This window comes from Onychomys torridus, chromosome 1 (genome assembly GCF_903995425.1).
Source record: "Onychomys torridus chromosome 1, mOncTor1.1, whole genome shotgun sequence".
In the NCBI taxonomy this organism is placed as follows: Eukaryota; Metazoa; Chordata; class Mammalia; order Rodentia; family Cricetidae; genus Onychomys; species Onychomys torridus.
Window position 1 is genome coordinate 148,535,112 of NC_050443.1, and position 27,996 is coordinate 148,563,107.

The window sequence follows — 27,996 nt, forward strand, 5'->3', positions numbered from 1 at the left end:
GAGGTTTCCTAGTGAGAACTTATTCAGGGTCTGAGAATCTGAGCTTGTTTTACCCAGCTGGGCTGCATACGGGGATGATTTGATCATGGGTGTTGTCAGGTATTTGGAAGGGTCTACACTTGGCTGTGCAGTGTGCTTTGATCCTGAAAAGGGGAGGTCTTATGCCCTGCCCCTTGGCATTGTTATAAAAAGCCGTTTGGAATAAATGGAAGAGGCCGTTGGGTAGTAATCCAAGCCCCCCTGAAGCCATCCTGTGTTTCTGTCTTTCTTCTTGTCATCCAGCTCTTTATCTAATATTTCTTATCCCTCTCTCCTCCTCCTAAGAGCCCTAGAAAAGGTGGGATAGGTAGGAGCTGGACTCCCACAGACCCCCATATGTGTCAATTTTTTTTTTCATAATATGTAAGTAGTCACATTGAAATTGGGGGAGGATACTTGGTTTCACAGGAATTTTGTATTCAATAGAAGCTCTATCACTCTGTTCCTGAAACTTGGAAGGTCCACCTGTACCAGCCTTGTGAATTCTGGTATCACAGGTGTATGAGATTGAAAATCTCTGGTCTATGCAGATCATAAATCTTTGCTCATTTCCAAAGTTGTATTTATGCTATTTTTCATTCAATTAAGGCATGATATGCTATGGATAAGAATTACTGGATGAATTAAAAGTGGAAGTTAAGGGCTGGAGAGATGGCTCAGAGGTTAAGAGCACTGCTTGCTCTTCCAAAGGTCCTGAGTTCAATTCCCAGCAACCACATGGTAGTTCACAACCATCTGTAATGAGATCTGGAGTGCCCTCTTCTGGCCTGTGGGAATGTGTGCAGACAGAACGCTGTATACATAATAAATAAATAAATCTTTTTTAAAATATGGAGGTTAATTGTAAACATTAAGAAGGAATTGAAGCACTGCTTGTTATTGCTGCCAGTGTTCATTGCCATATATGAAGCTATTCTCAGCCTGTAGTACATGCCTTTGAGCAGTCTTATATATAGCTACTGCATAGAGAATCTGGTGAGTCAGTTGTGAATAAACCAAGAGGTGTTTTTAGATAGAAGTAACTTCTATAAAGTAGCAAAAATGATTTTTTGAGTATTGATACTGTGATCTTTTAAAAATTAAAAAAATCTTGTCAAATACAATGATTTCTAGATTTTGATAGAGAGCTTTTCCTTAATTGATGTTTATTATGTTGATCTTGAGTATATGGAGTTAGAATCAGTTTTGTGGCCATAACTAGTAGTCCTGTTTCTTCTTGTTTGTTACTAATGTGTTTACCAGAGATTTCCAAGTATATTTTTCTAGTCTCCTATGAATTGCAAGGCTCTGGATGGATGATAATCAAAAGGATACTGGGGGACATTAAATGTACATGTGACATTATTATTCCATGAGTTATGAGAACACCTGATACTCATAAAAGGGGCTTTATACATAGGAGTTGGCTTTGACTTTTCAAATAAACATCATTTCTTTACATAAATGTGTCTTGCAAGGTGGTCAGAAAAACTGTATATTTTATCCAAATAAAGTATTTAGTATCTAAGTTCCTGAGGGGATCCTTCCTCATACCTGTACTAGATAGGCCTTGGGAAGGCCCAGAAATCTGTTCTTCAGATAGATGCCCCAAGGACCTATTAAATATACAGAGCAGTATGTTTTATATTATGCAATAAACTGATTATTTTGTTTGAACTACAAGTCTTCAGTTTATTGGTAAGATTTTGTTTTTAATTATTTTAGAATTCTATACAGACATGTCTTGATAAAAATCCCCATTCCATTCCATCTGTCCAACTTCTCCCACATCTGCACCACATTTACCTCCCACGTTTATGTGTTCTCTTAAGCTCAGAGACCACTTAGTGCTGCTTATATGTGCATGGGTATAAGACCATGTGCTGGAGCATGGGTAGTTTCTAGGGCTGCTTCTCTGAAGAAAAATTTACTTTCCTTCTCCAAGTGCCCATCAGTTGCCAATAGTCCTCATTTAGTGGTGGGACCTCATGGCCCCTCCCAGTCCACACTAGGCTTTTCACTGTGTTGATCTTGTGCAGGTCTTATGCATGAATTCATAGCTGTTATGCATTTATACAACGTGCTTGTTATGTTAAGCACATACTGTTCTGCTGTGAATATCTGTTACTTTTGGCTCTCACTTTCATCTCTGTACTATGTTGGGGAGGAGGTTGTGATAGGTACAACCCATTTAGAGCTGGGCACTAACACAGTCTTACTCTCTACCTCTTAATCGGCTGTGAGTCTCTGTATCAGTCACCATATGCCAAAAGACACTTCTCTGATGAGGGATGAGACATGCACTTATTTATGGTGCAAAGAAGAGAAGGTGGACTAGAGTAATGTAGCTCAGTGATAGTGTTTACCTAGTGAGCACAAGGCCCTGGGTTTAGGGTGGATCTGTGAGTTTGAGACCAGCCTGATCTACACAGGGACTTCCAATAGAAGAACTCAGGGCAGTTTAATATTGTGTACATTAAATAGAATAATATTTACTTCTTTTAAAACTTAAACCATTCTTACTTAATTTCCTCCTGTAAACATCTACTTGATGGGTGTCTTTTCTTATAACTTTGGAAAAATACCTAACAGTGGAATGTTCTGTCTTTTTAAACAATTGAGTAAACTTGGGTTATTTTGGTAAGTATTTTAAAATACATATATTGGCTTAGATATATTTAACCAAATTGTGTTTCTACCTTTATAAAAATAGTAATTCATTATTGCTAATGTGTTTGAAAATGAGATGTATTGCGATATAATTTGTAAAATCCCTATATAAGCAGTCCTAAGTAACCTGTTGTCTGTAAGCTCTAAATTTAAGGTATAGGACGTCATAATATTTTCTGTTAGAATATGAAATGTTTTCTTTTTGCATGCAGCTTGACATTAAAGATTTTCTAAACTAGAACATGCCTAAGATGAATGGTGTCCTTATTTAAACATATTTCCTCCGGGAAGCAATGTTTTGAAGAAATGGGGTTTTCTTGGTAACTGTTTTGTTTAATAGTTTTCTGAGTCTTGGAATTTTTAGCTTACAAGCCACTTATTAAAATGAAGTTTCAGTATTGAATGCAAACCTGTTTCCATTTCCTTGAAGTAGAATTCTGTAGACTCTATTCATCAATAGCTACTAGTAAAAATGAGTTGGTTTTAGTTGATAAATATGTCATTTAGTTAAGGATAATTAAAAGTACATACTCTGGAGGGTAGCTCAAAGAATTTCTTTACATTTGGGGCAATATAACTTCATTGGGAAAACTTCAAGCTTTTGATTTTATTGGAAATTTAAATCTCACAAAAGTGTTATAAAATCCAGGATTTACTAACTTGAACCTGTGGAATAATGCCTTGACTTCCATTTCTGAGAAACAGGAAAGGACCTTAGGTTCTTCTTGGTACAGTAGTAAGAAAAGTTGATCTTGATCCATTGCTCTGGTTCCTTATGAATACATTCTGCTGTTTAGAAGTTGTTCAAGCTTCCATTTTCCATTGAGTAATTGGTGTAGTTTACACAATCAGTTTTCATCAGTGTAAATGCTGGAAGAAATAGCTGTCCGGATCAATTTGCAGTAACTTCAAGCCTTTTATGTTAGCAATTGCCTACACTTTATGAAGTTCTGGTATAATTAAAAGTTTAGCTACTTACAGATATTTTACTTGATATTTTAAGAACATTGATGACAAAAGTATATATTCTTAGCTCTGTATGGAATTCTGTTTCCACAGATACAGTTTGGATATGGCTTAAGTCTGTTACCCAGGGAGTCATGTGGTTGGCGCATATTGATTGTGAGAGAGTGAGAGGTGTTTTGACCAAGCCTTTATAGGTTGGAAGATACTTTCAAGTCTTTAGCTCAATTGGAGAAATGCCCTTGAAATGTATTATGGGACCTAGTCCTTTGACTTCATATGGGCTCACTTCCTCTCATACCTGCTGTCACCATTGTGTTACATCACTGTGACAAATCTACTGTTATCTCTTCACCAGAGAGAAATCAGTGGAGCCCACCTGATCTTGAGCTATGAACCCCAGAATACAAATTAAAAATACTTTTTTAAACTTTTCTTTATGAAGTTATGAAGCCTCAGCTGTTTTATTACAGTGATGTAAAACAGACTAATGAGTTTACCACCTAAGTACTTAGGTCAAAGTTTCTTAAGAGGAATAGCATAATCAAAATCAATTTCAGATATAATAATTACAATGTATAATACTTGATTAAGAGACTTTGTGCTAGAGAAATAGCTCAGAGGTTAAGAACAGTTATTACTCTGGTATAGGACCAATGTTTAGTTACCAACACTCACAAGATGACTCAGAACCATACATAACTCCATTCCAGCCAGGTTGCCCTCTTCAGGCCTTTCAATACTACCTGCACATGGTCCACATACATACATGCTGGCAAAACACTCATACACATGAAATAAAAATATTTTTAAAGATCTTAAATTATAAAAAAACATATTTTACTTAACGAGCTGAACATGTTTCCAAATATTCTTCAGTGTGTTATATCCTAAGTGTCGTAAAGTGCAAACAGCCTACCTGCTTCTCACTGAAAACTTGGCATTTACCCTGTGAGCAACTATGATAAAATACTTACAGTTCGAGTACAAGCTAGAGAATGGTGTTCCTGTGATTTTGAAGAGGGGCAGTGGGAGAAGCATAAAGTGATCTTGAGAATAGATACATATGACTAGATTGTCAAGGGTGTGTGGTAAGGAGAAAAGACTCTAAAGATAGCTTTAAAAATTATGGGTATAGTGGTACTTGGCTGTTCCAATACTTGGGAGTCTGTGGGCAGAAGAAGCATGAATTTGTGGCCCAGCTGGGTTACATCATGAATTCCAGGCAAGCCCAGACTACTGCATTAGATGACAAATAAGTAAATATTTCCACTTAAACATCCAGAGAAAGATGCATCAGGATTTTTTGTTGTTGTTTTATCTTTTCTGTACATCCCTAGCAGACAGTAAAAGAATAAGTAAATAACCCTTTTCTTGTAAGGGGAGGGAAAAGAGAAAGCACAAAAAATTGAAAGCTAAGAAAGGTTGAATGGCCTTGGATGTGTTTTTAGTGACCTTAGTAGAAACGCTGCTTTTATATCCAAAAAAGAATTCTGATTAGCACCCATGGTAATTTCATACTGTTTGAAACAAGGTTTGTTCTCTTCTGGTGTTCCCAGGTGGTGACTAATTGGGACAACTTCTGGGGCCTAGCAACATTCCAAAGAAAGGTGAAATACATGGACTAGAAACTAATTGGCTTTGGAGAACACTGGAAATGCTCAGGCATTAAGTTTACTGGGTACTTTGGAAGTAGGCATGTGAATGGGACCTGGGATTATTGACATGGTTAATTTGTGTTAGCAGTTTAGCCATTTCTACTGTGTTGTGTTTAACCCAAGAAATGTGTGAGAGAGTATAAGAAATGTATTCGACACAGCAAAAAACGGAAGGAGATACCATCATGAAATATTGGAATTGGCATAGGCCATTCAGATTGGAAAAGACAGAACATTCTAGGAAAGGAATTTTGAAGATACCAAATGATAATTAGCAGAGAATCTTAAAAAAATAATCTTTATAATTGGCAGAGTCTAGAACACTTAAGCATCAACCAAGAAGAAAACTTACCAGAAAGAAAACAAAAAAATCGAATTAAGCTATACTTTATTACTTAGCTGTGAATACTATTAAGTCAACATGTTAAAAATACTGACTTTAAAAGCCACATGGTATAATGTGCTTATAAGACAAAAAGTTTGTCAGCTTTTGTTTAAGAGTATAGGGTCAAAAACAAGATAAGCTTGAAGCATCTGCTTATCTTGTTTTTAAGTAAGTTATTTTACTTCTGTACTTCATCTGCAGGATTAGGATAAAATGACTACTTTCTCTGTCATGAATTATTATAAAAATATGTATCCATATTAGAATAACTTCTGGTGTGTGCTATGTAGAAGGTATGAGGGAACAGAGTAGATTGAGGGATAGATAGAGTAACCATCTGAAATTACAGAGTAGCATCTTATTTGAAGATGTGGAGATGGTTGGGAAATGACTGAGGATGGAGGTAAAATTCAGTGGTTGATTGCTTACCTAGTATGCCTAAGGCCCTGGTTTGAATTTTTTAAAGCATCATTCTTGTTATGTCCTACAAAAAACAAACAAACAAACAAACAAAAAACAACTAAGAACTAAAAGCATTTGCCTAAAGGAAATACTTGTAGAAGTCAGAGATGTGATGGACTGGGGCAAAAGGATGCTTGTCCTTATAAGCATTGAATGTTAGCATAAATTTTCTAAAAATGTGGAGAGTCTTTGTGTTTATATTTTTAACTTGTAGTGTTTTTGTTTTTGTTATAGAAATCTGTAAACAGATTGGCAAGTTGAGAGAACAACAATGAATTGTTTAACTTCAGTCATTATCAACTCATGGCCAGTTTTGTTGTTCTCTGTACCTGCATACTGAGTACCAGAGGATTATTTTGAAGAGAGTCACAGTTTAAATCATTTGAGGAGTAAATGGCTTTAAATGCAGCTGTAGTGTCCTTGGTGGGTACACTGCTCAGAACTCCAAGAAAGAATTCTACCATCAGATTCAAGAAGTTGAGTTAGCTGATAACCTTCATCTATAAGTATAACATTTAACCAAGGTCATACTCTTTCTGAGCACAAGAAATTCTAGAGCCTTGGTTAATTTCTGTACCTGAGTTCAGTATTGGTTTGGCCAAGACTTCCCCAGGTCTCTGAGACCTTTTATGTCCAAAACTCCCCTTTTCCTTTCTTCCTTCCTTCCTTCTTTCCTTCCTTCCTTCCTTCCTTCCTTCCTTCCTTCCTTCCTTCCAAGATTTATTTACTTATATATACAGTGTTGTTTGCATGTATCCCTGCAGATCAGAAGAGGGAGCCAGATCTCATTATAGATGGTTGTGAGCCACCATGTGGGTGCTGGGAATTGAACTCAGGACCTCTGGAAGAACAGCCAGTGCTCTTAACCTCTGAGCCGTCTCTCTAGTCCCCTTTTCCTTTCTATACAAATGAGCACAATCATGGTCTAAAGGCCCTTAGTGCCTAGTTATGATACTTCTCCATATCTTTAGAACTGTCACCTTCATCTTAACATCGGCTTCCCAAAACACCACCAACAAAACATGTAAGAATGATTCTTTTTAGCATTTCTAGGAAAGAACTGACATCAGCTCTCAGACTACATTCTATAAAGGTCTATAAATATCATATATAAATTTCTGTTTATAGATTTTAGAAGAATTTAATTTTTTAATACAACTTAAGTTGAATACATGCTTTGTCCCCAATATGCTTTGGAATTTTGATACGCACTGTGAGACCTATATGGCCATCCTCTAATAACTATGTACACTCTAATGTTTTGACATGGTAAAGTGTATTTTGCATGTTATAGTCTGGTTGGAAGAAGCATGTCTTGTGTGAAACAGGATCCTCAAAGCTTGAATCTGCTGTATCTAGTTTCCTCTGGCTGTAGGAGATCATAGCCATAGATGGGCTGCGTTCTGAGGAGTTCTGTGAGTCTGGTGAATCACTTCCTATGGATGGTCTTAACACATATTGTATAATCACAAATCCTGCACAAAGCCTGGTGATAACAATAGCAGTTAAACTTGTCCATGTTCAGAATTTCTTCCTATGTAAAATAGGAGATCAGTTGGGTGGTACATGTCTGTAATCTCAGCACTTGGAAGGCCAAGACTGGAGGGTTGCAAGTTGATGAACAGTTTGAGCTACAAAGTAAGGCCTATCTCAGCTTAACAAAAAAACAGCCAAAAAGAAGAAACTCTTTGTTTGAGCTCTTTAGTTTTTTCAAAATGTTTACATTCTGAGTATGTACGTTTTGAAAAACTTAGACATATGGAGGGAGTTTTTGCTGTTGAAACATGCTTTTTTTGCTTATTTTTTTAAAATTTCAGACTGATGAATAACATTATGGTATCAAATTATAACTTTCACATTATAGCTGAGAAAATAATCCCATCTGAAGCAGAAACTTTCATCTTAAAAGGAGGTAGAAAATGAATTCACAATTTAAGAATTAAAACATCTAGTTAGCTGGGTTAGTGGTTCACATCTGTAATTCTATTGTAAGTTCCAGACAGTGTGGACTACAGTGAAACCCCTATCTCCGAAAGAAAGCAAATCTAACTTCTTCATTTTATATACTGAGGAAAGTTCTCACTTCAGCTATTTCTATATTCAGATTTGACCACTGAACTAGAAGAAAACTATGGATGTAATAGCACTTGCCAAAGAAGGTTCCTTTAGGGTTTTTTGGGTTTTTTGTTTGTTTGTTTGTTTTTAGAAACTTACATTTATTATGTACTTTGTTAAGCACCTCAAAGGTCCTAAAATTTTTAGTTTTTAAAACTACCAAATGAGGCACTAAGTTCATGTTTTTATGGATGAGAAGTAGTCACAGAGATTTAGGATAGCTTTCCCAAGGGTACACAATAGCAGAAACCAAATCAGAACCCTAAACCCAGGCAAGGTAAAAAAGGAACCTATTTTGAATGAAGACCCAAGGATAGTAAGTAAAAACTTTGTTATGTGAGTTAAAGGAAAGCCACTAACAACAATACTTCTTGGAGGAGAACATAATTGAAGGTGGCAGGGGGATTTAAGGCTGTAAATGCTATTTCTGTTTTGAGGAAAGTGTGAGGATTTCTTCATGGGATTAAGACATGAATAAATTCCCATTGCTTATCTCTGGTTCTGTATCAACTACCTTCTCTTTCCTGTATCAGAATTGTCTAGACAAGCTTTCCTTCCATCATTTACTGTCTGAACACAGGGTAATTATTTGAAAGGTTTGCCAAAGGGAATTACAGCATTGAGGGTAAATGGACCAGAATGTCTCTGGGGCTCTCACAATAGTGGACTTTTCCTCATCCAATTAACTGAAACTTAGAGAACTGATTAAACTGGGTTATTAAAGATCTCATTGAAGGCAAGTCAGATATGTTGTGAGAGTCATGGGCTTGCATAGCCCTTGTTTGATTTGGAAGAACCATGGCAGCTGCTGGAGCAGCTTTCGACTTCAGATCAGCTGGAATCTGAACACGCTACTCCTACTCGGTTCAGGGCCAGGTTTCTTCTCTTTGGTTCTGCTTTCTTTTTGGTTTTGGTTTTGTTTGTTTGTTTGTTTTCAAGACAGGGTTTCTCTGTGTAATAGTTCTCGCGGTACTAGAACTCACTTTGTAGACCATGTTGGCCTCAAACTCACAGAGATCCATGTACCTCTGCCTCCTGAGTGCTGGGATTAAGGCATATGCCACCACCACTGACAATTGCTACCTTGGTAATGCTGATTCCCAAGGATATAATGAATATTTTTGTATTCCTATAGGATGTGGTTAACTTGACTGAAAGGATTTATGAAAGTTAATGTTAAGTCTCATTTCCCAAATTCCTTACTTGGGCCTGAAGTGTAGCACCAAAATGTGTTTTTTAGTGAGTTTGTAGATGGTGGTAAGACCCTACTTTGTATACCACACTTTTAAGTACCATGGCAGTGTGGTTCATCTCCATTGATTGAACATTTTAGGAGTGGAAGTAGGTACTACTCATTTCTTTGTAATCAATAATGCACAAAGGCTGCAGCAGGTTCTAATTTTATAGAAGCCAGTATGTTTTATTCCCATCATTCGCCTGATGATGTCAACAAATTGAAGCTAAAAAAATTTTTTTCAAGACAGGGTCTCTCTATGTAATTCTGGATGTCTTAGAACTCACTATGTAGCCAATCTGGCTTCAACTCAGATCTTCCTGCCTCTGCTTCTCCAGGGCTGAGATTAAAGGCATGAACCACCATGCCTGGCTTAAAATAAATCTTAAAGGATTGAGGGCAAGGATTATGTTAGGTGTTTCCCTTGCCCCCATGGTTCTACTTCCTCCTAAATATAAAATTATGGGGCTTTGTTCATTTATTTATTTTTTGGTCTTAGGTGTTACTACATTTAAGAACAATAATTTTAACAGGAATATTTTCCTGGGGAAGTGGAAGCTGCTGGGGCATGCTAGCTAGGTTCATAAATGAAGCAAATGATGACGCTTGATGAAGTGGCTCTAAGATCAGGGAGAAGCTGACATCAAGGCCTGATAAAATGGTAGTGATAATTTAAAAAATTTTATTTTATTTTATGTGTATGGGCATTTTGCCTGTATGTATGACTTTGTACCATGTATGTGCTTTGTGCTCATGATCTCAGAAGAGGGTGTAGGATCCTTTGGGACTGAAGTTGCTGCAGTTGTGAACGGTCATGTAGGTGCTGGGAACCAGACTCCTCCTTAAGAGCAAGTGCTCTAATACAGCAGTAAGTGTTCTTTGTGGCTGAACCATCTCTTCAGCCACTATTGACTTTATTTATTTATTTACTTACTTATTTAATTTATTTATTTAATGTGTATGGATGTTTGTCTGCATGTATGTCCCTGTACCATTTGTTTGCCAGGTGCCCACAAATGCCAGAAGAGGGTGTGGGATTGTGAGCTGCTCTGTGGGTGTTGATAATTGAACCCAGGTCCTCCATTGCCTTTAACTGATGAGGTATTTCCCAGCCCCCATTGATGTAATTCTTAAACTTAAGTATTAAACGAGTTTTGTGTTTTAAGTACTCTTTCTCTTAGCTAATGATTAACATCTTCCTCAGCTTTTAAGAAGAATTTTCTGGTAATTAAAATCATTTGTGCTTATCATTTAAGTATCAAGAAAAGTACAGAGTTTCTTTTAGAATATTATAACAGTAATAAATGGCAGGATAAATTCATTACATAAAGAAACCCCAGGGTTTGGACATGTGGCTCAGCAGTAAAAGAGTGCTTTCAGCTTTTCCAAAGAATTTGGGTTGTCAAAACTGCCTGTAGCTCACGCTCCAGGGGATATGATGGCCTCAGCAAGCACCTTCACACATATGGTATATATTCACACATGCATGTACACACAAAGAAAAATGAGTCTGGAAAGAAACTCCAACTTAATATGATGATGGATATAGAACATGGAACGTACACTTACTTGCCTAACACTCTGAAAGCCATGGAAAAAGTCTCCTGTGCAAGGCTTAGTTGAGTTGGGGAGAGAGTTCATTTATGTTCACATTTATACGTATCAGCCTGTGAGTGTCACAGTATAGGTGAGAAACATACCCATTAATAACATGTTGCTACCTGTTTACTTTATAGATATGTGTATGTTTTAAGGTATAGTCCAGGCTGATCTCAAATTCATTCTCCTGCCTCCATGTCTTTAGCATATTCTACCAGCATGTGCCACCACCACCACTGGAAATTTTACTTTTTCTCTCAACTCTGCAAATTAGGTCTTTCTATACATTGCATACAATTTTAACCTCCTGTGAAAATGGTTCTGAGCTCTCTCGTGTGGTTTCTGTTCCCTCAGATACCCAGAAAGTGGTACACTAGAGGTGAATGTCAAAGATCTTCGACCGAGAGCAAGAACCACTTTAAAATGGAATGAGCTGAATGTGGGTGATGTGGTAATGGTTAATTACAATGTAGAAAATCCAGGCCAAAGAGGATTTTGGTATGATGCTGAAATTACCACACTGAAGACAATCTCAAGGACCAAAAAAGAAGTTCGGGTGAAAATTTTCCTGGGGTAAGGTTCTTGTCACTAACACCATTTAGTTATTCAACTAGAAATGTAATTCTCATATGTGAAGCACATATTCCTAATAAAGAAGATGGAGTTAAAGAGAAATTTCCATTTTATAGGAGAATATTTTTATAAATTGAGAATTTTTATTAAGACCTAATGTATCTTCATCTTTAAGGTTAAAGATAATTTTGCATAGTTTTAGAGAAGCCTGTGTTTCCTAGAATTCTTCATTCATTTTATTGAGACAGGGTTTCTCTACATAACACCTCTGGCTTTTTTGGAACTTGCTTTGTAGAACATGCTGGCCTTGAACTCACAGAAATCTGCCTGCCTCTGGCTCCTGAGTGCTCGGATAAAAGGAATGCACTACCACAACCCAGCTTAGAATTCTGACAATATAATATAATATAATTCTTACAATAATACACAAAAAAACCACTTAGGAACCATGTTAACATATTCGCTGTAGATAACTTAACCTATTTTCAAGCTTGTAACTTTGCAGGATTTTCCTCAAGTGATAAAGTAGTAGGCATTGTCTCACAGAGAGCTTTTCCAGCTGGGAAATTACGACTACTACCCCTCTCTCAGCTTATTTTTTATTGACTGAATAACCACGCAGTTCCTTTTAAAAAGATAGTATGTAGTAAGGAGTTTCTAAATCTTCCTTATAATCTCCTTCTATGTGCATTTCTTTTCTTTATAAAGAATATATAAAAGATTTGCTGTATTGAGCAGTGAGAATTTAGCATGACATTTACAGATTGTGCTTGTTAAGAGAGTCAAATTGAAATATTTTTCATGTTTTATTGAACTGGATTAGTGGCAAAAGGTGACAAATGTGGGAGTAAGCAAACATTTATTTGTGATTAGTAGAAAGCAAGGCTGGATAGACTACAGCCCACTAGCTGCTTGTGCATGTAAATAAAGTTTTACTGGAACACAGCAGTGCCCACTCATTATTATCTACACTAGTTTTGTACAAAACAGCTTTGAGGAGCTACAACTGAGATCCACTGGCTGTACACCTTAAACTGCTGATTGTCTGACCCTTCATGAAAATAGTTGCTAACCATGAGATCAGGATGAAGACTATTGGGATGTGCTGAAGAAAGCTTTTACTTTATTGTTTTTATATTAGAATATTAGGATCAAAGCTCATATTTTAGAAAACAGATTTCAGACCTTTGTATAGAACTGCAAATGTGATTCTGTTACTCAACTAAGGATGTGATTGAATTTTTAAACAATTTGAAATTCAGATGTGTATATAATTCTGAAGAAACCACCAAAATAACTTGACTATATAGGGAACCTAATACTTGATTGTAGGAAGTATAAAAAAGGGTGTGTATGACAGACAGGAGATAACAAAACTCATAGCATTGAGCTTTAGAAAAAGAAATGATCTGGGGTATGATGGTGCATACATTTAGATCAGAGCACTGAGAGGAATAAGCAGAAAGATCTCTGAATTCAAGGCCAATCAGGGCTGCATAGTGAGACCCTGTCTCTAAATAAATAAATAAATAAATGAATGAATGAATGAATAAATAAATAAAAAGGGAAGGAATTTTTTTAATATTTAAAAAGTTTTTTAAAATATTTAAATGATCCTGAGATAGAAAATTACTTTGGTGACTAGACTAAGGATGAGTGGAAAGATGGACAGGCAAATTTGATTGGTTTGACAGTGACATTATAGCTTTCCCAATCGCAGAACACTACTAAGTTCTTACTACTACAAGAGTTAGGAAAGTAAGAGTAATAAAAGCCAGGGTGTTTTGGGGATAGGTATTTATTTCATAATGAAAAGTTTTCCTAGAGGCTTGAGAAATGTCTTGGGAGCACTTGCTGCTCTTGTAGAGAACTTGGGTTTGGTTCTCTACGCCAGCATAGGCATTGCATCATCAACGTAACTGTAACTCTAGTTCCAGGGAATCCAGTGCCCTCTTCTGGCCTCTGAGCTCGTGCACACATGTGGAATGCTAGGTTATAGAGTGTCTTTAATTTTATCACTTAAGAGTGATAACTTAAGTGATTACCATTCCCTGGGAATGTAAATGTCAAAACGAAGACTGAGAAGCATTTGGTAAATGGCTGGTGTTTTTAAGCAACTGCAAGGAAGAAAAAGTGGGTGTGAGAATTTATAGATTATACTTAGTATATGGGTGAAATTATGCCATATGCTTAGGGAGGTAGACAAGCAATAAGACTACAGAAAATTAAGGTAAATGTAACCTTGAGAAGATGTGAAGAAATGATTACGTCTGAGGTAGTGTGACAGTTCTGTCTGCTGTCATCACTGATGACAATAAAAGGATATGTTCCTCACAGTTGTTTCACTTATCCGTTTACCTGTATAGTTTTCTGTATTACATTTGATATTAAATTTTTAATAGAAAAGGTAAAGGTGGAGAAAGGCTTAAGTAAATGGATGCTACTTTCTCTTTAAAAAAAATAAAAAATAGAGCCAGGTGGTGGTGGTGGCGGCGGCGGCGGCGGCGGCGGCGGCGGCGGCGGCGGCGCATGCCTTTAATCCCAGCACATGGGAGGCAGAGGCCGGTGGATCTCTGTGAGTTCAAGGCCAGCCTGGGCTACAGAGTGAGTTCCAGGAGAGGCGCAAAGCTACACAGAGAAACCCTGCCTCAAGAAAGCCCCTAAATAAATAAATGAATAAATAAATAAATATGTTGTAGACTTCACTACAGGAGCCAAAAGCAAATAAATAAAAGCCTTAAATCTATGTGTACCTAATAACATGCCTTCCAAATACAAAGCAAAAGCTATGATTAAAAAGGATTAACAGGACTGGAAAAAAAGCTCAATGGTTAAGAGTACTTGTTGCTCTTGTAGAGGATCCATTTGAATCCATTCCATGTCAGGCAGCTCACAACCCTCCTATAACTCCAGCACTGAGGGGATTCAGTGCATCTAGCTTCTTCAGGTACCTGTATTCAGGTACAATACTTAACACAAACCCTACACATTCACATAATTAATGACAAGTTCACAGTCATAGTAGGAAACTGAAGAATATGCAAATAAGTATAAATGAAGTAACTGTGGCTTCATATTTGAAAAGATACCTAATAAGAGGGTACCTTATTTTTGCCTAGAAGTATTAGAAGTATAATTGAGTCTTATTTTAATTAACAGGAGAGAATTTTATATGGTCTTTATGCTAAGTTTATAAGACAGATACTTCTTACCAGATAATCTGAGTAATAAAGTCTCTGAATTTTTTTCCTAATATAATTCTGAAGTTATTATTTTTTCCTATGAAAGTTTTGTTTATTTTCTTGATTATTTGAGAAGGAATACACTATTATACTTTGAGATAAAAAAAATCATCTGTATGAGGTTCTTATTGTCCTTAAGAAAGTTTAAAGATAAAATCACAAAGTGAACTTAGTAAAAAGAAAATGTGAGAATGTTGTGACTTGAAATTCATTGAAGTAAATTATTGACCCCTGGCTGTATTTAAATTATTTTCTTCAGCCCATGATATTTTTGCTTTTGATTTGTTGAGACTAGGTCTCTATAGCCTTGGCTGTCCTGCAACTTGCTCTGTAGACCAAGCTGGCCTGGAACTCAAGAGATTCATCTCCCTCTGTGCCCGCCCCCCCCAGTACCAGGATTAAAAGTGTATGCTACCACTGTCTGGTGCCTGCTCCATGTTCACAAATAAAGAATTTATTTGTTTTTATAATAAAGAAAATGTCCCATTTCTGTGTTTGCAAGCACATTTGTTTCACTGGCCATTTTAAACAACACATATATTAAGATTGAAAATAACCCTGATACCATTTGGGTTTAGTAAAAATGATTGGGGTGCTCAGTTTCTACCAACACACTATAGAGGTTAAAAACAATATTAGCATTGAAATTAAACGTTATATACTCAGTCCTGAAAGCATACAGTATGTGAAACTAGAAGATGGTGTTTCATATTAAAAATTAAGATCTATTAAAATATTGTTACACAAATCTATGACTCAGTGGTATCCTGCACATAGAAATTATGACTGTATGTAGAGCCTTTGCATATAATGGTTGAAGGGGGCTTTATACTCACTCCTATCTATATGTTTCCTTTTAACAGGATATTTTCTGTTTAATAGAAATGAGAAGATACTGCTGAAGTTATATATTACTTTGAGGATTAACTACTACTAAAAACAAAAGACCAGAATAATTATAATAGCTATAAGCTTAGTTAGTTTATATTTTGGAAAAATGAATTTCCACAGTGACTTATTATTTTCACATACTTTAAATTTTGCTGATAGAAATTAATGTTTCTTCCTCTTTTTAAACAGGGGTTCTGAAGGAACATTAAATGACTGCCGGGTGATATTTGTAGATGAAATCTTCAAGATTGAGAAGCCTGGAGCCCATCCTATTTCCTTTGCAGATGGAAAGTTTTTAAGTATGAGTTTCTCTTTTAGGCTTAGACTCAATTTGCTGTGTAGAGGAAATTTAGTTTTATTGACCAATGAATTACTTTAGAGGAGTTATAAAATAGTGGACCATACAAATTTACTTCCTTTTAAGGAAGCTTATAGTAAGTTATTGTTGTTTATAAAATTGTCTTTCAAATGCTTACCCATTTGTGTTCTTTTAAAAAAATATATTTAAAATTATATATGTGTGTCCTAGTGTGCATGTTTATGTCAGAGAACTACCTTAGGAAATCTCTCTTTCACCTTGTGGATTCTGGGATTTGAACTCAGGTTGTCAGGCCTGATAGCAAGTGCCTTTGCCTGCTGAACCATTTCACTAGCTCTCTGTGTGCATTACTACCAACAATTTCTCTGTGTCCTTATACATCCTTAACATCAGAGGCCTAAAGGCTCTAGTGTTGTTTGTTTCTTGGCTCTTTTGAGGGGGCCTGCCACCCAGCTCCCAAATAAATCACACACAGAGGCTTATTCTTAATTATAAATGCTTGGCCTTAGCGTGGCTTAGTTTCTAGCCAGCTTTCCTTAACTTTAAATTATCCCATCTGTCTTTTGCCTCCGGGCTTTTCCTGTTCTCTTACTTCTGTAAGTCTTACTCTTACTCTGTGGCTTGCAGTGTAGCTGGGTGGCTGGCCACTGATAGCCTCCCACTTCTCTGGATCTTAAATCTTCTTTCTCTCCTCCATCTCCTTTTTTCCCTTCTTTATTCTCTCTGCCTGCCATTCTCACCTGTTTTTCTCTTCTTCCTTGCTATTACTATTCAGTTCTTTATTAGACCATCAGGTGTTTTAGACAGGCACAGTAACACAGCTTCTCAGAGTTAAACAAATGCAACATAAACAAAAGTAACATGCCTTAAAACAATATTCTACAACACTCTAAGATATCAGATAGTCCCTCAGTGAGTTCCTCGGACTTCCCATGGGAATGTTGATGGACATATAGTGCAATTGATGGCAAAGATCTACACTGTCTCTATGTTTATTGCCATTACATCCCACCTCCCACACACGCTGGTGTACTCATGGGCTCATTTCATGAAATTCTGATTCAGTAAGTCTGGCCTGAAGCATTTTGCATTTGTTTGTTAGCTCTTTTTCTTTTTTTCAAGTATGCATGTGTATGTGTATACATGTGTGTCCTAGCACAAGTGTAGAGGTTAGAAGACTCCTGCAGTTAATTCTGTCATTACATCATGTGGGTTATGGGAATTGAACTCAGGTCACCCAGCTTGGCAGCAGATGCCTTTACCTACTAAGCCATCTCTCTAGCCTGAGGCACTTATCAGATCTCACCCTGGGTTATTCTTTTCAGTACATATTTTTTCTTTTTTCATTTAAAAAATAAGTTGTGTGCTGTTTCAGTGGATTTTTCTTTATGAGGATAATAGATTCAAAAAGATAAAACTTGCAAAATTTTGTTCTTTGTAGGGAAAAATGACCCTGAATGTGACCTGTGTGGTGGAGACTCAGATAAGAAATGTCACATGTGTTCTTGTCATAAATGTGGAGAGAAACGGGATCCCAACATGCAGCTTCTTTGTGATGAGTGCAATATGGCGTATCATATCTACTGCCTGAGTCCACCTTTGGAGAAAGTCCCAGAAGAAGAGTACTGGTACCATCCCTGGCTTTTGTCTTTTTCTTTTTTAATTATTGTTTTTCTACAAATAAAACTGATCTTCTAAGAGTGGACTTTACCCTCCCTCCTTCACTCCCTGCTTCCTTCCTCTTTTTATTTTTCTTCAGATAGTTTCTTATTATGTAGTCCTGGCTGACCTGGAACTTGCTATGTAGACCAGACTGGCCTCAAACTGATAGAGATCTGCCTACCTATGTCTCCCAGGTGCTTGGGATTCCAGGACTGTGCCACCATGCATGGCCAAACATGAGTTTCTAAAGCTACATAGTACATTAAAGTCTTTAAAATGTCATAGATAACTGTCACTTAGCACTGACACCTGATCCATTTACTGTAATAACTCTTGAGTTGGGTTCTGATTTTATAGTTTAATCTTTCTGGTCATACTCTAGTATGGAGTCATTCAAAAGTACAGATTTGATTGTTAAGCCTTTGCTTCAAAGGACTTAAGTTGTCTTTAAAGGACCTGGAATGCTATGACTTAGTTGTTGTTCAAATTATATGGCATACTACATCTCTCCCTTGTTTCCCTAAATACTCTACATTCTAGCCAGATTCAGTCTCTTTCAACTTTTTAAGTTATATTCTTTTCTCTGTTTTCATACTTGAGTCATTTTCTTCTTGGAAGCATTTTCCCCTTATGCTAGCTTCAATATAATATTCATCCTTTAGTTTTTACTTGTGTCTAATCAGCCTTTATAATAGCTCTCTGCCCCTAGTATGTTGAATTTACTGTTATGTTCTTAGTAATTAAATACTTAATATATACTAAGTGTTTTATATTGGCTATTGTATCTAATCTTATGAAGTTCTTAAATAGAACAAGGTTCCAATATTAAATAAATATACTTGCCATTATCTAAATTTACATGTAGTATGATGTTACCAAATAGTCTATTCTTTTTTATTCCTTTAAGGTATTGTCCTTCCTGTAAAACTGATTCCAGTGAGGTTGTAAAGGCTGGGGAAAGACTCAAGATGAGTAAGAAGAAAGCCAAGATGCCTTCAGCTAGTACGGAAAGCCGGAGGGACTGGGGCAGGGTGAGAATGAAACTCCCTCTCATCTTCCCACTAACACATCACAGTGTTAGTGTTTCAGTAGTGGTAGTGGTAGCATAAAAGATTAAACCATTTAATTATCAGTGATAATTAAATTGCATAAATATTGATTTTATTGATTCAGTTATTTCATTCACATCTTATGAGAATAGGAAATCTTCAAAAAATTTTTTACATAATTGATTTCTCCAATATTTTATTTTTTGACTTACAGGGAATGGCTTGTGTTGGTCGGACAAAAGAATGTACTATTGTCCCTTCAAATCATTATGGACCTATCCCTGGTATTCCCGTTGGATCAACTTGGAGATTCAGAGTTCAGGTATGCTTTGAAATTGGTGTAATTGAAAGGGTAAAATTTGTATAATTAAAATTGAATTAATACTAACATTTGTTTTAAATTAGAAATGGGTCACAACTAAGTAGCATGGGACATTTGTTTGTTAGAATTAATGTCTTTTCCCAGACAGGATCAGACAGATGAGTAAACCATTAGAGTGAGATGTCAGTTATCTTTGTTATCACTTGGCTTTATTCTGTTTTGTGTAGGTACTAGTAAGCTTTCTCTTTTAGAAAAATTGAATATTTAAAAGAATTTTAAGTTATATGATAAGTTCTTATTTCATGTCATTAAACTTTAGGCTTCCTTTCTAATTTTTTTTTTTTCGAGACTTTTCTTGAATAAATACTAAGCTACTGAGGCAGTTAGTGCCAGTTAAATCCACTACTAAAATTCCTCACCTTTCCCCACCTCTTCTGCCTCTTACTTCTTTCCATCCCTTCTTGGCAATCTTCCCTGAGTCTTGGAATGTACAGATGACTTACTCATGGCTAGACTTTGAGCAGACATTTACTCTCAGTACTTTGGCCATTAGGAGTGTCTGCAGTGAACACTGGCCACTGCAGAGAAGAAACTTCTGTGACAAAAGCCGACAGCAATAATCTGTGGTCATAAATACAGTTACTTAGAAGGCAATTTGATGGCTAAATCATATCTGTGTAGCAAAACAACAGCAGCTTCTCTGATAGGGTCTTTGACCTCCCTAGCCATAAGCCTTTGACCAGCTTTATAATGTCAAGAATTACCATTTTCTAATAAAATCCACAGCTTGCCTACACTGCTAGTCTAGTCTTGCTAGCCAGCTTACTCTAGGGATTCCATGTCTGCCTTCTGAGGCAGGAGTTAGAGGCAGGCTATCTATACCTTCCCAAACAAAGGTCTTGTTGCTTATGTGGCACTAAGCCATCTCCATAGCCCAACTGAAAACTACCCGTGGACCATTCTGAACCATGTCTGGTGGTTCATGCCTGTGATACCAGAACTTAGAAGGCAAAGGCAGAAGAGGGCTGCAAGTTCAAGACCAGCCTGATATATAGTGAATTCTATGCCAGTCATGGCTGCTTTGTAAGACTGTCTAGAAACAAACATGAAAGGATCGTTGTGTTTACGATAGAATGGTTTTGAAAGGAGCAAAACCATACCGTGTAGAAGGGTCTGTTAGTATGCAGGTCCCAAAGCAAGATGTGGGACTAGAACTGGAAAAAACCCCAGGACTTTCAGGATTTGTGTTGGAAAACTAAAATGAGAAAGCAGACTCTTGGGGAAACATGATTGGGCTGTAGAGTTTAATAATACATATGAAAGCATTTTGTAAGGCTAACTCATTTGTTAACTCATTTATTTTTCACAATTTCATACATACATAATGTACTTTGATCATATTTTTCTTTTACCTGATAGGTGAGCGAAGCAGGTGTTCATCGGCCTCATGTTGGTGGCATTCATGGTCGCAGCAATGATGGGGCTTATTCTCTTGTCCTGGCTGGAGGATTTGCAGATGAAGTTGTAAGTAATGATATGATCTCTAGAACTTACCTTGATCATTTCATAAAGTACAAAATATGTACCTAAAATACATTTAAAAAGCTGTCCTTTTTTAGCATAATTTTTTTAAAGTGATTGGTCCTGTATGTTATAAGATTTAGAAGTGTCTATTTTTACATATTCTGGTTTAGCCTACACAGTTGGTAACTAATTAATATGAAGAAAGTATATACTCTATAGAACTTATTTCTTTTAAAAAAATTAGGCCTATTTCGATCTTAAAAAATATATATAAAAAAAGAGGGGCTGGAGAGATGGCTCAGTGGTTAAGAGCACTGGCTGTTCTTCCAGAGGTCATGAGTTCAATTCCCAGCAATCACATGGTGGCTCATAACCATGTGTAATGAAATCTGGTGCCCTCTTCTGGCATGCAGGCAGAACACTGTATACATAATAAATAAATCTTTAAAAAAAAAAATTAGGCCTATTTTGAAATAATTGCAGTTTCACAATTAATAGCATTAGAAATGATATCCATTCTCTCCCAAGAGTAGTGCTTTGCTGAATTGTTTACCAGACACTGTCATAGCCAGGATTTTGACTCCAACAGTCAGGATGCCAAATGTTTCTGCTTTCACAGTTTCTGTTACTATATTGTCCTTGGGCCCTCTAACCGCTGATAACCACTAATCTATTTCCCATTTGTATAGTTTGTCACTTCAAGAATTCTTATGCATGGGTCATGTAGTTTGTAATTTTGGCTATAGATTTTTTGTGACTCAGAATGATTCTCTGATTGTACTAATAGTTCATTCCTGTTTATTTCTGAGTCCATGGTATGAATATATCACCCTTTAACCGTTTACCATTTACCTATTGAAGAGTACCTAGTTTAATTCCAGTTTTTAACTATTACAGATAATACCTCAGGCAATGATTGTATATAGTGCTTATGTCAAGAAGTACAATTTCTGGGTCGTACAATATTATGTTTGTTTTACAGGCATTGTAGAAAGTGTTGTGAGATAAATTAAGGCTGTATCTAGATAGGTTTGAACTAATAATTAGGTGGGGAAGCGGAGATGAAGTTGCTGGTCTGTGTGATTAGGTTGATTACAGGAATTGGGAAAACAGTCTATTTTTAGGTAGCTCCTTTAGCAGATTGGGGGGTAGAATAGAGATTGGAAAATTGTGGAGTGGGAATGTAGCTCTGTGGTAGAGTACTTGCCTAGGATGCACAGGGCCATGGGTTTGGTACCAGGGCGGGGGTGGGGGAAATTCTGCTACTTGTGGTAGCAGCATCATAACCTTGAGCAGTATAGTTTTGTGTGCACTCTTCCTGGGCAACAGCCTGTGCAAGCTGCTTCATAGCCCAGAAAATACAACAAATCTAGGCTGACTTTTTTTTTTTTTTTTTGTCTGCCATAATAGAAAGCTTTTGTTGGCATAATGATTGAAGTTCAAATATGTTAGTGGTATAGTGTAGAATTTTAACCATTATTTGGTTTTTTTACTACTTGAAGAATATTCAGAATTATTTTTCTTACTCTGTTTTAATCACTGTTTAGCTTAGATTGTACTCATTCTGCTATGTGCTCACTAATTTTTCTTTATAGCACTCTCATTATTGTAACTTGAAGACTTGGTTGCTATGACTTTGGGTATTCTGGAGTCAAAGCAGATGCAATGTGAAAGATTGTTTCTCATCTGTTTCTCGTCAGTGTAGAAAGTATTTTAGTAGGGCATGGTGGCACACTCCTGTTATCCCAGCACTGGGGCGATAGAGGCAGAAGAATCAGGAGTTTATACAATGTCATCCTTAACTACACAGTAAGTTTGAAACCAGCCTGATCTTTGTCTCAAAAACAAAAGAAGATAGGAAGGAAGAAAGAAAAGTGCTCTGGGCCATATTAGATGTATTTGTTTATTAGGTTCCTTCAAATGGAATACACAGTATAGATTAAATTTAACTCCTTATTTTAAAAAATGGAGACCTTAAACATTTCATTATCCAATGTGAATAGAAGGTTTGGGAGCCAATGGAAGTATTCGCTCATTCATTCACAGATATCGTTCATTGTGGAGGCCAAGTGGGTCCCCTAGTTGAAGTCTAGTCTTCTCTCCTCCCCTTTTTCAGTGCTGGGGTTTCAGTGTGCACCACCATGCCTGCCTCATCAAAACACTTAGGAAGCACACAGTTTTAGTTAGGTGTGAATCTAATGAAAAAGCAGTATGGAAATAAGCAACCTTCAAAAAAGTAGGAATTTAGTAGGAAAAACATCCTTGTGGCAAGTTCATCTTGATGTTATAGTAAAAAAAGAATACTGGGCTAGTGGGTAGAAGAGGTACTTACACCAGACCTGGCATCCTAAGTTTGGTTCCCAGGACTCACATGGTAGAGGGAGAGAACTGACTTTTATAAGTTGCCCTCTGACCTATACACGTGTGCCCCACCACTCAAACAAATTATAATATAATTTAAGTTTATAAGTTATAATTTAAAAAGCCAAATATCTACCCAGCTAGTATTGTTAGAGTAAATTATAGACTGACACTTTCCTTGAGTTATTTTGAGTTTTGAATCAGCTAAGTTTTGAATGAGCATATTTACCTAATTTAATAGATAATAAATACTGTATTTAATTTTCAAATTATTTTTCAGGCTTCTTTTTAGTAATAGTAATGCTCATTTTTTAAACCTGAGTGTACCATGGATGAATTCATAGATTGAAATATGGAAAAATTACTGTGCTGTTATAATCATAAGGTGAAACTTTTGTGTAAAATTACTTTATAAAATTTATTTAATGTCCAATTCAGAATTTGAATATTAATCAGAAAAATTCCATACAGTATAGATGACTGCCAAGAATTCCATCATGGAATGTTTCTGAAAATGACACTGTTCATAAAGAACCTGCAAACTATGTGTCAGTTACTATTGAATTAAATAAAATGTTTCTAACCCATAAGCCCTTACTTTGTGACATGCTGTGGATTACTTAGATACATACACACATGAGAATAACTGTTTGAAGATGTTGGAAACTAGACCTTTGAAGCAAAGTCTTTAGGTTAAGTGATAAAACATCAAAGAATACTACACACATGATTGCATTTTGCTTTATTTTGGTAAATTCTCTGAGAAACATGTCAATAACATCTTATCTTAATGTTCTGACTCTGAAATGAGAATTGGTGAAATTATCCTTAGGTTCATTGTAAAAAAAAAAAATCTTTCCCTGTAGGACCGAGGTGATGAGTTCACGTACACTGGAAGCGGTGGTAAAAATCTTGCTGGTAATAAAAGAATCGGTGCACCGTCGGCTGATCAAACCCTGACAAACATGAACAGGTGCTGTTCTAAAGGCTCTGCGATCTCTGGTTGGATCCTGTCAGTCTAACTTGGTACTTAAGTTATAGGGCAGCTCTTCAACTAGGAGCGACCATGAGATTAAATTCCATTGGTTAATTTTTATACTGTTAATTTTTAAGTGGCATTATTCCCCTCTGTACTTGATACCTGTGCTATACATGATGAAACATGTTGACACCTTTGAAAGAAAGGAACCTATATGTTTTAAGTGAAATTGAAGATGAGGTGGCATGTTTAGTACCCTGTTGTAAGTCAAAAACTAAAGTGATGCTGTCCTCAACACATTTATCTTTTTTGTGCAAATTTGTTTTGGAAGTGACTCACTAATGTGAAATAGCCTAATGAGAATAGGTGATTGAACTATTAGGTAACTTAATCAGTCTGCACGCCAGACACTTTTAGGATTTGTATTAATGGTGACTTCTAAGTTAGTTATAAAAGTAATCTTTTTAACTAAATTCCCTTAATACATTTCAGGAGTTTCACATTGCATTGAGTTTTAATGTTTATGTCATCCTTACTACCACAGGATATAAATTTTAATTTCTAAGTAATTTATTTTATAAATGCATGCTGTTGTTAACAAAATAACTAAAGCCCTAGATAGCAAATATAGCTTTATAATTTGTCATAGTAAAAATTCTGTGAACTATATAAAAGTTAAGAATTTTTATGTCCCATAAAGAGTATTTTGGCACTGAGTAAGAATGATTCTTTTGTACTTTGAATGTAAAGCACTGAGTTTTAAATAGTGTCCCTGCATTTTATTGCCATGTCAAATATACCAGTGTTATTTCAAGACTTTATTGCATATCAGGTTACACAGAATGCTGTTTTCATATCTTGTATATTATTTCTGACAGTAGGATTAATTTACTGAACTAGCAGAGGAGACATGTCAGATTTGCTGGTGAAATCTCATTCCTGAGATAGGAGTATAACCCTTTGCTCTCCTTATCCTACAAAGAAGGCAACTCTTTAAGAGGAATAACTTTAGAAGTCAGAAATAGCTTAACACATTTTTGTCAGTGAACATGCATCTTAAATTAACAATGGCTTAAGTTGTCAAGTATAAGAATTATATTTTTGTTATATAAGACTCTACTTTAGTAAAATTTCTTTCATAATTACCAACACGTGGAATATACGTGGTATACATGGATAATCTAGTAAGTAATGTTACAACTTCCTTAGAAAATAATTGGCAACAATAAAAATGTTTGCTGTTAAAAAGAGGATTGTAAAAATGAAGTAGTCTGAAAACTATTTGGAATAATTGGCTTGTCTTAAGGACCTTAACATCTACTTGATTACTTTTCTAAAGAAATACAAAATCTCATAAACATGAAAACTAGAATGAAAGGACTTTAGCTTGGTCCCCAAACATGCACTCTTTACCAAGCAGTGTATGATATAGTTCATTCTTGCTTCTCTGCTAAGAGGAAGTTTGACACTTTTTTGCTTCTGAGCAGTACCCATTTCTTCCCAACTCTTCTGCTTCAGAAAGTGAAGAGGTATCCCAGCTGTTCTTTATGTCAGGGCCATCTAAAGCCATTGGTTGCTAGAGTTTTATATATAATAATAAAATAACTTTGTTGCTTTTCTTTTGCCTTGTTTCATACTTCAGACTCCTTTTACATTTTTCAGGAGTCTGTATACTTACATGAAGCCAAAAGTGATTGACAGTACCATGTAGTCATAGCAGTAATTATGATTAATGGTACCTGTGAATGTTAAAGTATGTCACTGAGTGATGTGAAGATATTTATTCTACCTCTTTAAAAAGATGAGTGATCATTTGATAGGTGTTGAATATAAGCTACAACAATAACTCTAGTTAGATGGCTATATTTTTAATAGTAAAATTTATTTTATATGTATGGATATTTTTCCTGCATGTTTGTCTGTGTACCAACCATGTGTGTGCCTTGTGCCTGAGAAGGCTAGATGAGGACAGTGGATGTTGTGAGCCATGGTGGCTATATTTTGTCCTTCCTCCTAGTGTTTTAAAATGTCTACCCTTTAGGTAAAAGACATTCCATTTACTTTAAGAAGATGACTGTATTTAAGAGATCCTTGTCAGTAGGTCAGTCATAGTCTTGAGATTTTTTTTTTTAAGTTTGAGCCTACAGAAAAGAAATATACCTAAAAAAAGTATTTTGTATTATATCTGATTTTTATCAAGTTGGCTGTTTATGTGCATGTATATTTGTTTGTGCCCCCCCCTTTGGGGTTTTTCAAGACAGGGTTTCTCTATATAATCTTGGCTGCCTTGGAACTCACTCTGTAGACCAGGCTGGCCTCAAACTCACAAAGAGCCACCTGGCTCTGTCTCCTAAGTGCTGGGACTAAAGGTGTGCACCACCACCTGTCCACTGTTTTTTTTGGTTTTTTTTTGTTGTTGTTGTTGTTTTTTGTTTTTTTGAGACTAGGTCTCTTACTAGCCTAGAATTCACCAAGTAGGCTACACTGGCTGATCAATAAGCCCCAGGGATCCACATGTTTCCATTTAGCAGCACTGGGATTATAAGCACACTACATTATAAACACATTATGACACCAGTGATTTTTTTTTTTTTAATACACCATTTTCATCAGTTTGAAAATTGCATACATGATCCAAGGTATTTGATCATACTGGCTTCCCATTCTCCCCATTAGCCTCTCTTTGGTTCATCCTGTTTCCACATATCCTCCCTTTGCATGTTAGTCCCATTTGTGCTGCCCACACACTCGGGGTTATGACCTGGAAGTTTTTATGGAGGTTCTAGGAACCCAAACTTAGAACCTCCTACTTCTAAGGCAGTAGTTCACCTACTGAGCCTACTCAATTTTTAACCCTTATGTGTTAGCAATGTTATTCTTTCACTGAGGTTAGGAAGTAGATGTCTTAAAGGAGTATCCCAATTTGAGTAGATTGTGCTCTTTTTAGAACTAGATATTCCTCAGAAGATCTCATAACCTCTAATGTAGTCATTGATTTTCCATTGCCTGCTGAGGGGGAGCTTCAGCCAAGACATTCTCCTTCCCACACTGGCTGTGTATCATCTACAAACCACAGCGGTCTCAGGGAGCCTAATCTCTCCACTGTCATGATTTCCCTGGCATTTTGATGCACTTAAATTTATCCTTCTGTGGATGTCTTCAGAGAATATGCTCATGTCACACTTGTTCTTAATATCCTTTAGGCTTTTCAGAATTTCTACTGTCTGGAATGTGGAAAATCTAGAAAAACTATTTGTACTTTGCTGACAAATTTATTTTTCTGGATTTCTTTCTACATTATTCCAGCAATTTACTTCATTTCATCAAAAATTAACTGTTAAAGCAATCACTTCCTTTAGTTTCCCAACGTTCTCCCTTTTCTCAACAAACATTATTTTAAGCAAATTCCATGTATTTCTAGTTATTTTCTATTATACGTGGCACAGATGTTATTACTTTCAGAAGAACCCTACAGGCTATCTGAGATCCAAACCCCTGGCTTGGGGGTGACATCAGAAAACTGATTTGTCTTCTCTGCTGGTGGGGGAAAGCATAATCCTATTGTCTGGAATAATATGGAAAGAATCATAGAATCTTAATCATCAGGTAAGGCAGAATTTACCTTTTAATTGAGCTAATGACTCAATTATGTACTTGAGGAAAGATTGCTTGGTATAAAGACTTTGTTTTATCTTTTGTAGGGCATTGGCCCTAAACTGTGATGCTCCATTGGATGATAAAATTGGAGCAGAGTCTCGGAATTGGAGAGCTGGGAAGCCAGTCAGAGTGATACGCAGTTTTAAAGGGAGGAAGATCAGCAAATATGCTCCAGAAGAAGGCAACAGATATGATGGCATTTATAAGGTAGACCTTATTTCTATTTGGCATGATGTCTCTTTGGTCATTCTGGGTCTTAAGACAGGAAACTACTGTTGGGTAGGCTAGAGAAAGGATAGGCTAGCCAATTCAG

The 27,996-nt window shown here is 36.3% G+C and overlaps 1 protein-coding gene across 1 annotated transcript in view; it reads left to right on the forward strand.

Moving 5' to 3' along the window:
* The window catches only part of Uhrf2 (ubiquitin like with PHD and ring finger domains 2), an 83,819-nt gene that overhangs the window by 43,384 nt on the left and 12,439 nt on the right, over positions 1-27,996 (forward strand). The window contains exons 4-11 of the mRNA XM_036209395.1: positions 11,459-11,677; positions 16,000-16,109; positions 17,571-17,757; positions 18,699-18,822; positions 19,055-19,162; positions 20,582-20,686; positions 23,914-24,020; positions 27,728-27,890. Of these exons, the coding sequence (XP_036065288.1) occupies positions 11,459-11,677; positions 16,000-16,109; positions 17,571-17,757; positions 18,699-18,822; positions 19,055-19,162; positions 20,582-20,686; positions 23,914-24,020; positions 27,728-27,890 (1,123 nt within the window). The remainder of the gene's footprint in view (positions 1-11,458; positions 11,678-15,999; positions 16,110-17,570; positions 17,758-18,698; positions 18,823-19,054; positions 19,163-20,581; positions 20,687-23,913; positions 24,021-27,727; positions 27,891-27,996) is intronic.